This window comes from Otolemur garnettii, unplaced genomic scaffold (assembly GCF_000181295.1).
Source record: "Otolemur garnettii isolate 467f Iridium unplaced genomic scaffold, OtoGar3 scaffold00288, whole genome shotgun sequence".
NCBI lineage: Eukaryota > Metazoa > Chordata > Mammalia > Primates > Galagidae > Otolemur > Otolemur garnettii.
This window is the reverse complement of record NW_003852683.1, coordinates 131,442-146,523: the sequence shown is the minus strand read 5'-3', so window position 1 is coordinate 146,523 and position 15,082 is coordinate 131,442. Positions and strand designations below refer to the sequence as shown.

At 44.0% G+C, this 15,082-nt stretch overlaps 1 protein-coding gene across 3 annotated transcripts in view; it reads left to right on the top strand.

Moving 5' to 3' along the window:
• Window positions 1-9,532, top strand: part of KLK13 (kallikrein related peptidase 13) — a 9,704-nt gene extending 172 nt beyond the window's left edge. Inside the window, exons 2-5 of one of the 3 annotated variants that reach the window (XM_023508902.1) lie at window positions 5,228-5,417; window positions 5,675-5,724; window positions 7,562-7,698; window positions 9,339-9,532. In XM_023508902.1, coding sequence (XP_023364670.1) covers window positions 5,228-5,417; window positions 5,675-5,724; window positions 7,562-7,698; window positions 9,339-9,524 — 563 coding nt within the window. In that variant the 3' untranslated portion in view covers window positions 9,525-9,532. Of the gene's footprint in view, window positions 1-5,227; window positions 5,418-5,674; window positions 5,944-7,561; window positions 7,699-9,338 lie in introns of all 3 variants that reach the window. The other 2 variants (XM_012813685.1, XM_023508903.1) reach the window with 2 other exon arrangements.
• The last annotated feature ends 5,550 nt before the right edge of the window (window positions 9,533-15,082 follow it).

The window sequence follows — 15,082 nt, the reverse complement described above, 5'->3', positions numbered from 1 at the left end:
GGGGCGTGGGAGCCACGAGCTCCGCCCCCCGCCCACTCGAGGCCGGGTCCCTCGGGGCCAACCTAGAGCACTTCCGGCTTGTCCCTACGTGACCTGGTTTCTTGGCTGAAGTCGGTCCAATGACCCCAGTTTCTTCGCCTCTGACCCCGACTCCTCCCAAGGGTGTCCCGTCTCAGAGCGTGCACACCTCAGCTGCTAAAATGGCCCCACACCAACTCCTGCCACTTGCGGGTCCCCCTGGCCTCCCAGAGGGTGAGAGGAGTCTGAAGGATGAGGGTTTGCGCCCCAGTGCCGCCACTTTGAGCAAGTAACTTAGCCTCTTCGTGCCTAAGTTGTTTTCATCTACAAAATGAGATGGTACAAGTACTCATCGCCAAGGGTTCTTGTGAATGTTAAAACGAGAACATGCCTGTGGAGCGTTCAACGTGCGTCGGATAGAAGGGACTTGAAAGTTAGTCTTTACTACTCTGTTAGTAATAGTCTCTTCATTCATAGCCCTTTCCAGGTCCTTCTAATTTGTTCTTCCTTTAATCTTTGGGGTGCCCCCCCAGCTATGTAGGGCTCACCCTAAGTTGGTCCCTAAAGAGCCCTCTCCTCACATTTAAGCCCCCTTTCTCCACCTTTGCAGTCAGGTTCTCTGGAAACCCTATTCATGCATAATTCATTCAACAAACAGCAACCGAGCATCAGGCACTGTGCTGGTTGCTGTGCAGGCAGAGACAGTCCTTGCTCTCAGCACCCAGAGTCTAGCGGGGACTGACACAGATATTATTCAAACAATTACCCAAATAACTAGTTAATAATTAATTACTCTGAATGACGTGGAGTAAAGTCTTCAAGGAGTCAAGCCAGGAGCCTAGAGGTGTAATGAACTTGACCCTTGAGCCAAGACCTGAGGGAGGAGGGGTCCAAGGGCACCTGGCACCTGGCACCATCCTTGGCCTGAAGATGGGGTGGTTTCTCTGCTTTGGCAACACTCCTTGGACTTGTGCCTCTTCTGGTGCCACACCCTAGGCCAGGAACTCCACACGCTAAGTCTTGCAGAGTCTTCAGCAGCCAGGTGAGGTAGGTGCACTGTAATTACTCCAATTTGACAGCTGAAAAACCCAAGACTGGGAGAATGAAGGGTCCTGCCCCAAAGATACCAGCAATGCCTCAGTCAGAATCCTAATGCAGGTTGTCCACTATGTGTACCACATCCTCAACTTGAGGCTCTGCAAATCATTTGCATAATTTTTAACCTAATGTTCTTTTTTATTTTACCTACTATTCTTAAAATCAGCTCTTTTTTTTTCTTTTAATGAAACAACAGCATATTCAAAAGTAAAGTTTATGTCACTGTCCTAAATAGAAAACAACATCTTTGGCCATAAATTAAAGGTAAAGAGAGAAATAGATTCTGCCCAATGAAAACAAACAATATGTTCATTGGGTTGGACCACTTGAAATGGCCAGCATTTGATCCTTTTTGACCTCCCTCAAATGGCTATTGCAGATAGTTCAATTCAGTCAAGTTTAGGTTGTCTGCTGAGGCTTCTACTTCCCTTCTGGTTTTAAAAAGTGAGCTCAGTGAGGATTAGAGTGATATTAAAATCATATTAGCACCATCATGAAACTTTATCCTCATCAAAATTAGGAATAAAAGAGGACTGATGGTGACTAGGTATCAGAGTGTGCGATTTAGTGTTTCTTATGCTCATATCTCCACCACCCATAATGATGCTGCCCCCAAAGATTCCTGTCCCTAACTGAGATCCACTGGGCTAATCCCATCACTTGCCATGTAATTGGAGAATGTGGCAGGGAGGAGAAGGGACCTCTTGTTGCAACTAATAATTAATAATAACAGCCCCCACTTACTGAGCCTTCACCCCGTGCCACCTGCTGAGCTGCGTATTTTGAAATGCAGGATCTTATTGAACTGAACAACTGCTCAGTGAGAGAGGAACTATTACTTTTGCTACTTGACAGCTGGGGAAACTGAGGTGGGTAATTTGTACATCACACAGAAGGGGCTGGGCATGGTGGTTCACATCTGTAATCCTAGCACTCTGGGAGGCTGAGGTGGGTAGATTGCCTGAGCTCAGGAGTTCAAGACTAGCTTGAGCAAGAGTGAGACATTGTCTCTAAAAATAGCCAGGCATTGTGGTGGGGGCCTGCAGCTACTTCAGAGGCTGAGGCAAGGGAATCCCTTGAGCCCAAGAGTTTGAGGTTACTGTGAGCTATGATGCCATGCACTCTACAGAGGGTGACAAAGCGAGACTCTGCCTCAAAAAAAATCTCTGTCCCACTGCTTCATGCTATCCCTCCAGTCACAGACACAGCCCTTGTCATACATAGCATTCATTTATTGAGCGCCCATGATATGGCAGACACAGTGCTCGGTCCTAGGAATGCAGCACTGAGCAAAGCACTGAAAGTGCCTGTTGTCAGTGGAACTTACAATCAAGGTGAGAAGCTGAAAATAAATCAATAAATGTAAGCAAATTACAAAGAGAAATGAATAGTGACCATTGTCCTAATGAAAACCAACTGAAAGGACGTAATAAGGACTGATAGGTCCAGGAGGGGCAATGCTAGAGTGGCCAGGAAAGGCTTCTCCAAAGAGGAAATATTGAGGCTGAGCTCTCAGAATCAAGAATTACCCAAACATGTGACCTCCAGATTCTGAGGGCCATCCTGCAGATATTCTGTATATGAGTATACATATATATATATACATATATATATGGAAAATGTCCTGTATCTTTACTGTCTAATATGGTAGACACTGGGCACTTGAGGCTGTTGAACATTTAAAATCTGGCTGGTGTGACTGAAGAACTAAAAATTTATTTATTTATTTATTTATTTATTTATTTATTTGAGACAGAGTCTTACTTTGTTGTCCTAGATCAGCGGTTCTCAACCTGTGGGTCGTGACCCCTTTGGGGGTCGAATACAGGGGTCACCTAAGACCATCCTGCATATCAGATATTTACATTACAATTCATAACAGTAGCAAAATTACAGTTATGAAGTAGCAATGAAAATAATTTTATGGTTGGGGGTCACCACAATGTGAGGAACTGTATTAAAGGGTCACAGCATTAGGAAGGTTGAGAACCACTGTCCTAGGTAAAGTGCTGTGGCATCACAGTTCAGAGCAGCAACTTCAAACTCTTGGACTCAAGCTATCCTCTTGCCTCAGCCTCCAGAATCTCTGGGACTAAAGGCACCTGCCACAACTCCCAGCTATTTATATTCTTTTTTTTTTTTTAGAGGCAGAGTCTCGCTCTTGTTCAGGCTGATCTCAGACTCCTGACTTCAAGCAATCCACCTGCCTTGGCCTCCCAGAGTGCTAGGATTACAGGCATGAGTCACCACGCCCAGCCCAAACTGAACTTTTATTTTGTTTTATTTTATTTTAGAGACAGAGTCTCATTTTGTCACCCTTGGTAGAGTGCTATGGCATCACAGCTCACAGGAACCTCCAGCTCTTGGGCTTAGGCTATTCTCTTGCCTCAGCTTCCCAAGTAGCTGGGACTACAGGTGCCCACCACAATGTCTCGCTATTTTTCATTGCAGTTTGGCCAGGGCTGGGTTCGAACCTGCCACCCTTGGTATATGGGGCTAGCACCCTACTCACTGAGCCACAGGCACTGCCCCAAACTGAACTTTTAATTTACTCTTGTTTCATTTTAAAAGCCACATGTAGCCAGTGGCTACCATATTGAACAATGTAGATCTGGAGGAAGAACCATCCAGAGAGAAAAATACAGCAAGTATAAAAGGTCTGATGGATTTGAAGGCCAGGTCTATGTGGCTGGACCAGAGTGAGACAAGAAGAGAGAGAAAGGGGATGAGGTCAAAGAGGTTGCCTAGAGCCAGATGGTGCAGAGTCCTGACAACCTTGGAAAGATTTTGAGACTTTATTTTAAAGAAAGTCAAACCTGGGACTGACATGATCTGACTTTCCTTTTTCCAAGAGTCCTCAGGCTGCTTTGGAAACACTGGACTGGAGGGATGCAAAATCAGAAAGATTTAAGATACTGCTGTTGTCATCAGGCAACACAAGATGGGACTTGAACCCAGATGGTAGTGGAGAAGCTGGAGAGATCTGGATATTTAGGAGATAAAAACAGCAGGACATGTTGGTGGTGAGAGGGAAAGCAAAGGTGACTCCAGGTTTGAGGCTGAGCACTGAGTTGGGAAAGACTAAATAGGACAGTTTTGGTTGAGAAAAATCAAGTTGGGGACACAAAGTGTAAAATGCCTGTAAGGCATGCAAGTTAACAACATTTGAGTTTCCAGTTTAAAGAGAGTTCAGGACTGGAAATGTGGATTCAGGAGTGGTTAGTGTACAGGTGACATTTAAAGACATCAAGACACCCAGCAAAGACATAGTGAAAGGAAGGATGGATGTCAGATAGATGGATGGAGGTATGGATGGATGGAAAAATGGATGGATGGATGGATAGTTGGAAAGACAGAGGTATGGATGGATAGAAAGATGGATGGATGGATAGGTGGAGGGATGGATAGATGGAAAGATGGATGGATGGAGGGAGGAATGGAAAGATGGATGGATGGATGGATGGATGGAAAGATAGAGGTACAGATGGATAGAAAGATGGATGGATGGATGTATAGATGGAAAGATAGAGGTATGAATAGATAGAAGAATGGATAGATGGAAGTATGGATGGATGGAAAGATGAATGGAGGGAGGGAGGAATGAAAGGAGGAAAAGATGGATGGATGGAAAGATGGGTGGATGGATGCATGGATGGATGGATGGATAAATGGACGGGTGAGTGGATGAATAAGTGAAGGGATGAACAGATGACAGAGGGTTGGATGGAGGAATGGATGGATATTTCCTAGCTGGATATGTAAGTCAATATCACTTCCACCTCCTGCAATCCATTCCATGGTGGAATGATAAAGAGAATGCAGGTGGAAAGAAAGTCAGATTTCCACTTATTTATCAGAAACATTCACATCCTGTGAATTCTTCTCTTAAGCCCCCAGTGGAGGGTTTGGCACTTCTTCAGAAAACATCTCCTCTTTGCCCTGACTCATCTCCACTTGATAGAGAATGGCAACTGCCAGAGGGCAACAAATGAGTCATCAATTCTCAGTCACCCAGAGCAATATCCTGACCCTTTCCTCAAGGCCAGGGAGCAATCCCTAGCATTTTCTCACCCTAGACCCCAATTCTCCAACAAATTTTCTTCTTCACTAGGCATCTCCCAGGAGTATCCCAAGATTATCAACAGCACCAATGGAACCAATGGGTTTCTCCCAGGTGGCTACACCTGCCTCCCCCACTCTCAGCCCTGGCAGGCAGCCCTACTAGTGCGAGGGCGGCTACTCTGTGGTGGAGTCCTGGTCCACCCCAGATGGGTCCTCACTGCAGCACACTGTCTAAAGGAGTATGTAGGGGCAAAGGGAGCATGGAATAGGGATGACAGGAGGGGTGAAGTTGGGTTTAAGGATGGGATTGGAGTTAGAGTTGGGGATGGGCATGGGGGTAAGAAGAGGTTTAGGAATTTGGATGGGATTAGAGTTGAGGATGGGGATGGGGATGGAGATGTGTTTGGAGACGAGGAAGGAGGGATGGGAACGAGGCTGGGGCTGGCATAGGGATGAGTTCGTCTTCCCCCTAACCACCTCCTTCCTCCACCCACAGAGGCTACAAAGTTTACCTGGGCAAGCATGCCCTCGGGCGTGTGGAGGCCAGTGAGCAGGTGAGAGAGGTGGTCCGCTCTATCCCCTATCCTGAATACCGGAGCAGCCCCACTCACCTGAACCATGACCACGACATCATGCTTCTAGAACTACAATCCCCGGTCCAGCTCACAGGCCATGTTCGTATCCTGCCCCTTTCCCACAATGACTACCCACTCCCTGGCACCTGCTGTCGTGTGTCTGGCTGGGGCACCACCACAAGCCCCCAGGGTAAGCATTTATATAGATGGCCTGAGGTCCCCAGGAGTATCTAGGGAAACTGGGGCAGAGATGGGAAAGAAAGTTGGAGGAAGATTCTTTTATATATAATAATATGTGTAAATATATAGAGAGTAGAACCTCCATAGCTGACCACCTCTTTAAGTTGACCTGATTTTCATAAACTAGACATGCACCACATGTACCTATCAGTATAGTAGGCCTAGTTTTTTATGTTGGCCAGTTTGTTACAGTCCTGTGGGTGGTCAATCATCGGAGGTGCTACTGTGTAAATTAAGGGTAGATATATCCTGTATATAAACGTAAATCTATAAAATATATATTATATAATTATAATTTTATTACATAAATTTTATTATATAAATTATATATAAATATAATTATAAAAATATAATTTTATTATAATTATAGTATATATTATCTAATATATACTATATATTAGATATTATGTGATATAATATAGATTAGATATTCTAAAGTAATATAATTTGTATATATTATGTTATATAAATTGAATTAAATGCATTTTATAAATTATAAAATATAGAACTCTGTATCTAATGTGTAATGTATCTATAATGTATATATTATATAATATTTCAATTATATATTATAATGTATTTTATAAATACATACATTTTATATAATATCACATAATATATACTATAAATGAATCTTTTTTTTTTTCTGAGACAGAGTCTTAAGCTGTTGCCCTGGGTAGAGTGTAATGGCATCACAGCTCACAGCAACTTCAAACTCTTGGACTAAAGCAATTCTCTTGCCTCAGCCTGCCAAGTAGCTGGGACTACAGGCAACCCCCACACCTCCCAGCTGTTTTTTTTTGTTTCAGTTGTCATTGTTTTTTAGTTGGCCCGGGCCAGGTTTGAACCTGCCAGCCTCAGTGTACGTGGCCAGCACCCTTACCCACTGAGCTACAGGCACCATTCACTATAAATGAATCTTATCATTTGTAATATATAAATTATAAGTGTATTATTTCTAGATTTTATGATTTATAAAATACATTTAACATATGGATAAGTGTGTATTTATTAATATTAATTTGTAATAATTTAATGATTAGTATTTATTAATATTGATTAAATGTGATGAAACATAAATATGTACTTTATATGTAAGTTACATGTATGTGAATGTAAAGTTGGCATGTATACCAACAAGAACCCTTTGGACATCCTTAGCAGCCCCAAGTTCTCTCCCCTGTCTCATATCCGAGTCTTTCCCTTCTCTCTTCTGGCTACTCTGTTCAGCGCTCCCACACCTCTTTCTGGCTCTCCTACTTTCCAGTGTCCAGTTCTCTATCTCTTCCCATCACTGGCTCCACCCCTTTCCTCTTCGGTTAGTTCTCTGTCCTATCCCTCCCATCCTTCCCTCTACGTTTCTTATTTTTCCCTCCACCTCCTTCCCATGTCTCTCCATATGTCTGTCTCTTCCCTCACTCTCCCCCCATACGAGCCCATCTTTCCCCCTTTAGTTCTCTTTCCATCTCTATTTTCTCCCAATTCTGTCATCCAACTTTCCTATTCAGCCCCCACCCGACAGCGCATCTGAGTCAGAAGTCCTTAGACCTCTTCTCTCTCCTCACCAGTGAGTTACCCCAAAACGCTACAGTGTGCCAACATCCAGCTGCGCTCAGATGAGGAGTGCCGTCAGGTCTACCCAGGAAAGATCACCCCCAACATGCTGTGTGCCGGCACCAAAGAGGGTGGCAAGGACTCCTGTGAGGTGAGGCCAAGAGAGGGGTGGGTTGCAGTGGCCAGGATGGGAAGCCAAGATGGGGGTGGGGAAAAATACTCAGGGGAGAGGAGTTTACTTCCAGCCTTGGGGGAACCAGGATTTATATCTGCAATGGCAGATATAACTCATCATGAACCCCAGCTTTGACTAGGTGTCCGGAGCTCTCTGTTGAGATACATGAAGGGTGGTATTCTTTTAGTTGCAAGTGACAGAGACCCAAGTCATACTGGCTTAAGCAAAATCAAACAAACAAACAAAAAATCAAAAACAAAACAAAAAAATTCTTTGGCTTTTGTAACTAAAAATTAACTAGAGTTTGAGGTGGCTGTGAGCCATGACATCATGCCACTCTACCAACGGCGACAAAGTGAGACTCTGTCTCAAAAAAAAAAAAAAAAAGTTGAGGAGTGTCTGAGTTTAGGCACAGGTGAAACCTGGTGTGCGAATTTTATTTTTGGAGTATTCTTTTCTGTGCTTTGTCTTCATTCTCAGTTAGGCTTTTCTCATAGCAAGATGGCCCCGACAGCTCTGAGCTTATACCCTCCCTTCTAAGCAATCTTAGTGGAGAGAACATCTCATTTTTATTAGTTTACATAGAGCCAGAGTGATTCTCACTATGCTGGCATAAGTCACATGTCCTGAGCCATCATCCTGGGCCAGGGCTGTGGGAGTCTCTGATGGACCAACTTTAGTCACATAGTTAACTGTGGGAGCCAGAGAGGGATGGGGAAAAACTGCATGGATTGGGAGTGGGATAGGGCAGTTCCCCAGATGAAAAAAATCAGGAGGTTATTACCAAAACAAGGGGAGAAGGATATCACATGAGCAAAAAACAGCCAATGTCTACAGGGAAGGCTTCTGCATTGGTTCAATGAGAAAGAGCTGGTACTACTTTAACGTGCCTTGAGAGCTCAGTAATGACTACCTTGGGTCCAGAGGGAGCAGCGGAGGTACATGTGTGTCGCATACCCTCCCTGGGTTTGGATGGGTTAATGCCATAGTAAGAGGTACAAAGAAACCTTAAAGCAGGAGCAGGGTCAGCTGATAAAGTACAGGACCGCAAGGTGGGGTTCAAGGCCAGGGAAACAAGAACCGGTGTATGATTTTTCCCTTCCCTTCCCTTCCCCTTCCCCTTCCCTTCCCTTTTCTTATTTTTTGAGGCAGAGTCTCACTCTGTTACCCTAGGCTAGAGTGCTATGGTGTCATAGCTCACAGCAACCTCAAACTCTTGGGCTTAAGTGAGTCTCTTGTCTCAGCTTCTCAAGTGGCTGGGACTACAGGAGCCCACCACAATGCTGGGCTAGTTTTTCTGTTAGTGAAGACAGGGTCTCACTCTTGCTTAAACTGGTCTCCAACTCATGAGCTCATGCTAGGATTACAGGTGTGAGCCACCTCGCCAGACTGGATGAATGATTTTAATGAAACTAAGGAACAGAGAAAAAGAGAGAAACACTTGTCCCTCTGTGTCTGTCTTCTTATCTCTGTTTCTCACTGCTCTGCTGCTCTGTGTGTGTCTGACTTCATCTCTGTGTCTCTCTCTCCATCTTTCTCTCTCTCCCACATATTCCCATCTGTATGTTGGTTTAGCCCTAGCAAAGATTCCATCTTTTTCTCTCTCCCCCACTCAGGGTGACTCTGGGGGCCCCCTGGTCTGTAATGGAACACTCCATGGCATCATCTCCTGGGGAGACTTCCCATGTGGACAGCCCGACCGACCTGGTGTCTACACCCGAGTCTCGAGATATGTCTCCTGGATCCGTGAAACAATCCAAAAACATAAAACCCAGGAGCAGATACGGACAAAGGATCCATAATAAAACTTATGTTCATTTACCTGCTTTCTTTCTCTCCCCATGACCTCCTCACGTCATTGGCTCAGCCCTTCTCTGCCGCTTCCTCCCAGAGTTCTACTTAAACCAGTGATCCACATTCTCAAAAATGCTGGATCCCAGCTGACATGTTTCTGAAGCATTCGGGCACTGCCTACCCTGTGGTCTACCAGATGTTGCCTCCCTAAAACATCCTGACAACCCGAATGTCCCAATTCAGATGATGTTCCGGTTCTCCCTACTTTATCAGCATGACCACCACCTGCGCGTTCTGTGGCAACATTCTTAAGTATCTCCATCTGCCCATCTCAACAATAGGATGTCCTGTGAATGAACCATCCTTGGCATCTTGTAACCCTGCAAATATTTATTCAATGCCCTTCTGTGTTTTACAGGAAGGTTCAAGACTCCTGTGATAGTTCATCCTGAAAATATTCTCTTGTGCCCACAATATTCTGCCCCTACAACATTCTGTGCACTTCTGAGTGATTCATCACAGCTAGTTCGTCCTCACACTGTTCATTCTCACACTGTTCTGAGTATCTCAGATGTCCTGATCCAACATACATCTCACATCCTACCAATACCCAGCTTCTGCCAACATTCCCTCTCTCGGAATCCTCATCCTTACTAAAGATCAATGGCACTCTAGTCTAGAGTTATAGGGTTTAACACCCCAAAGAGTCTTCATGCCCGAACTGTACTGTCTACCAAATATTCCTTTCTGTATCTCCTCCACGAGCATCCCTCCTCAATGTTCCTTGCAAGTTCTTGCTGTGGACAAATCATAAAACTCACAGCTTCTCTGGTTTCTCATCTGTAAAATGGGCTTGTAATTGTTCCTTGTAGGGTCATTACAAGGATGAATGTCTTACCACTGATATAATTTGCATGGTTTCCTATAAATTATTACCTTAGGATATTAATTTAATAATCCCTCAAATCCTCAGTGTCCAAAAAATGTGTTATGCTTACTCACTTTCCTTGGCAGACACCTATTCTGTGCTGACCATGTACACTGGGAACTTGCCCAGGTGTTGGTAAATACAATTCTGTTTATTTATTGAACAAATATTGGTATCTATCATAAGCCAGGCCCTGTTGAAGACGCAGGAGATAAGTAGTGAATTAAAGAGACAAAAGCATCTATCCTTGTAGAGCTTACATTCTTTTTGGAGTGACACCATAAAAAAAACCAAAAAGGATTAATAAGAAATAAACCATATGGTAGTAATGCAAGCCCTGGGAAGAAGTGAAGCAGGAAGGAAGGAGAGGGAATATTGGGTTAGGGGTGAGGACTCAGCTGAAACCAAATAAACAGAATCTCATCCTGCTGAGGAGGTTGGCCTTGTGATGGGGAGCTCCTCAGGAAGGGTGAGAGGGAAGGAATCATCTGGGAGATCCACTCATCACTCTAGCTGCTGGGTGGGGAAAAGAAGACAAAGCAGAGCGGGGGAGGGAATGGTGGGAGCTGGGAGGCCAGCATAGAGGGTTCTGCATGATAGTTGGGCTTGGCCAACAGCAATGAAGAGCTGTGGGTGGCTATGGCGCCAGCCACATACACCAAGGCTGGTAAGTTCAAACCTGCCTGGGGCCAGCTAAACAACAATGACAACTGCAACAACAACAACAACAAATAGCTGGGCGTTGTGGCTGGCTCCTATAGTTCCAGATACTTGGCAAGCTAAGGCAAGAGAATCGCTTAAGCCCAAGAGTTTGAAGTTGCTGTGAGCTATGACACTATAGCACTCTATCAAGGGCAACTTAGTAAGATTGTCTCAAAAAAAAAAAAAAGAAAAAAAGAAGAGCTGTGGATGGATTAGAGTGAGAGTTTTACAGTAACACTAAAGAAACTTAGGGATACAATTGATTCTCATTCTTCACAGTAGTTATTTTTCCGTGTTTGTTTTGAGACAGAGTCTCATTCTGTCACCCAGGCTAGAGTGCCATGGCGTCAGCCTAGCTCACAGCAACCTCAAACTCCTGGATTTGAGCAATCCTCCTGCCTCAGCCTCTCGAGTAGGTGGAATTACTGGCCCCTGCCACCACACCCAGCTAGTTTTTCTATTTTTAGAGATGGGGTCTCACTCTTGTTCAGGTTGGTTTTGAACTCCTGACCTCAAGCAATATGTCCACTCGGCCTCTCAGAGTGCTGGGATTATAGACGTAAGCCTCTGTGTCTGGCAGTAGTTAGGGTTTATAAAGTCACCTCAAACACTGAATTAGCAAATACTAAGGTATTGCTCCTAGGGTGGAAATACCGAGTTAGGTTCCTGTGAGCCTCTAGTCACAATGTGTTGATTAATTGACCCATATGTAACATTGTGCTATGTGTGTTTCTCTTTAAAGACTGTTTGTTTGTTTGTGTATTTTTGAGTCTCACTCTATTGCCCAAGGCAGAGTACTGCGGTGCCATCATAGCTCACAGAAACCTCAAACTCTTGGGTTTAAGCAATCCTCTTGCCTCAGTCTCCAGAGGAGCTGGGACTACAGGTACCCACCACAATGCCAAGCTAGTTTTTCTACTTTTTGTAGAGATGAAATCTCACTCTTGCTCAGGCTAGTCTCCAATTCCTGGCCTTAAGCAACTCAAGTGATCCTCCTGCCTCAGCCTCCAAAAGAGCTAGGATTACAGGCGTGAGCCACCAAGCCTGGCATGGAGCCATTTTAAACAGTGAATCACCAACCAAAAGCACAAAAGGTGACAAGCCTGGCAGTAGCTAGTCCATAAAAGTGACTCTTGTTTGCATATGAGAGCTGAACTGAGTAGGCAGAGTGTCACCTTGGTCAGCCTCAGTGAGGAGTGTGCCTATAGGGCAACTTGAATTGTTCACCACTCTATGCATGTCAGCAATGGCCACAAAAGCCCTGAGAAGATCATTCTGGGTGCTACCTGTAGATTTTGTCAAGTAGGCAAATTTGAAAGTATGTAATCCATGAATGAGGATCAACTCTATCTGCAGGGATTATAGGGAGAAGGGAGGATGGTTCTTCCTTCACTCCTGGTTCTTACTAGGGGAGACTATAGGTTCATGTTCAAAAGCACAGAGGGTGGAGTAAGAAAGATCTGGTTTCACCACTTTACATTTTGGAAACCTCAGTTCCCTCATCTGGGTAATAACAGGCCCTGCTACTCAGGATTGTCAAAGGACTGAGTGAAAGATTGGCATTTAAAGCCTCTACACGCAGCAATTTCTGAATCATGGATCCTCGTCAATGGAGAAGCAAGATGACAGAGTAGCTAAGGTACACAGTTTTGGAGGCCAGGCTGTCTGTGTTTGAATCCCAGTTCTGTCACTTACTGAATTGTACAACCTTAGAGTTACTCACCTTCTTTGTGCTTCAGTTTTCCCATCACTCAAACAGATAGAACAATGGTACGTGGAGATGGGCGTGGTGCTTCACATCTATAATTCCAAGTGATTCAGAAGGTCTGTCTGAGGTGGGAAGATTACCCACCAGGTTACTGAGGAGTTTGAGACCAGCCTGGGCAAATAGTGACAGCTATCTCTAAGAAAGAAAAAAAAAATTTAAATCAGCCAGGTTTGGTGGCATGCATCTATAGTCTTAGCTATTGAGGAGGCTGCAGTGAGAGGGTCACTTGAGCCCAGGTGTTCAAGGTTGGAGTGAGCTATGATTGGACCACTACACTCCAGCCCTGGCAATAGAGTGAGACTCTGGCTTTAAGACCTACAAGGAAAAAGTCAAACAGGCTCGGTGCCCGTGGCTCAAGTGGCTAAGGTGCCAGCCACATACACCCAAGGTGGCGAGTTTGAATCCAGCCTGGGCCCGCCAAACAACAATGACGGCTGCAACCAAAAAATAGCCAGGCGTTGTGGCAGGTGCCTGTGGTTCCAGCTACTTGGGAGGCTGAGGCAGGAGACTCACTTGAGCCCAGGAGTTGGAGGTTGCTATGAGCTGTGATGCCACAACACTCCACCAGGGGGACAGCTTGAGGCTCCTGTCTCAAAAAAAAAAAGAAAAGAAAAGAAAAGAAAAGGTCAAACTACAACGTTAATAGAAGATAATGGCAGAGAACATTTTTGCAACTTAGGGATGAGGAAGGACTTTTTAAAACTTCATAAGGACTAAAGGCAAAAAAATAAAAGGTTTGATTATATACAAGTTAAGGGTTTCTTTTCAACAAAAGACACTGTGGACAAAGCAGGCTGGGAGACGAGATTCAAAATCTGAACTGTTGACTCAGGATGGCTATCTCAAATAAGCTAGAAATTCCTGCAAATAAATGAGCAAAGAATTTGAAAAGGATATTTATATAAAAGGATCCCCCCCAAAAAAACTCATATGAAAAGATGGTTAGACTCATTAGCTAGCTAAAAAATGCAAATGCAAACACAAATATTAATGACATATCACTTTACATTTATTAGATGGATTTTAAAAAGATTTGAAAGTTTAAATAAACCCAAGTATTACAGGGATGTGGAAGCACAGGCACCCTTGTACACAGCTGGCATGAATTTAGAACGGTGAAGTTATTTGGGGAAGTAATTTGACATCCCTTGATTGAATTAAATATATGCATGCTATAGAACCAAGTACTTCCATTCCTGGATGTCTACATGAGAAAAATAATTATGCAGGTTGCAAAGGGGCAAATATGAGGTATCTGTCACAGAGTTATTTGCTACAGTAGAAATTAAAGAAAACTGGGGTGTCCATTAATGAAATGAAGGAGAGAGTAGTAGGATAAGGTGGATATCCACCACAGAAGACTACGCAGCAGTTAAAAGCAACAATCCAGAAGTACACATAGCAACATGAACAGAATCTTAAAGCTATAGTGCTACCAACTACAATAGCAGAAGTTTAAAGGACTGACAATACTAAGTGTTGGCAAAGATGTGGGGCAGCTGGAACATTTACATACCACTGTGGCAATGCAAAATAGTACAGCCATTTTATTTATTTTTTATTGTTATTTATTTATTTTGGAGACAGAGTCTTACTATGTTGCCCTTGGTAGAGTGCCATGGTATCATAGCTCACAGCAATCCTAGACTCTTGGGCTCAAGGGATTCTCTTACCTCAGCCTCCCAAGCAGCTGGGACTATGAGTGCCTGCCACAATGCCCAGCTATTTTTTTTGTAGCAGTTGTCATTGTTGGTTTTAGCTGGCCCGGACTGGGGTGGAACCCACCAGCCTTGGTGTATGTGACTGTCACCCTACCCCCTGAGCTAGGGGAGCTGCCCATTACAGCCATTTTAGAAGATATTTGGCAAGTTTTTGTAGAGTCAAACACACACTTATCATAAGATCCTAGCAGTCTCACTCTTAGGTAGTTATAGAAGTGAAAACATATGTCCACCCAATGATTTATACATGAATGAACATTCACAGCGGCCTCACTTGTAATAGCCAGATACTGGAAGCAACCCAAATATATAACTGGTATGTGGATAAAGAAGTTGTGGTACATCCACACTATGGGATGCTGCTCAGCAATAGAAAGAAATGAACTATTGACAGGTACATGCAGTCAAAAGACACAATTACAGGTTCAGTTTTTTTTTTTTTTTTTT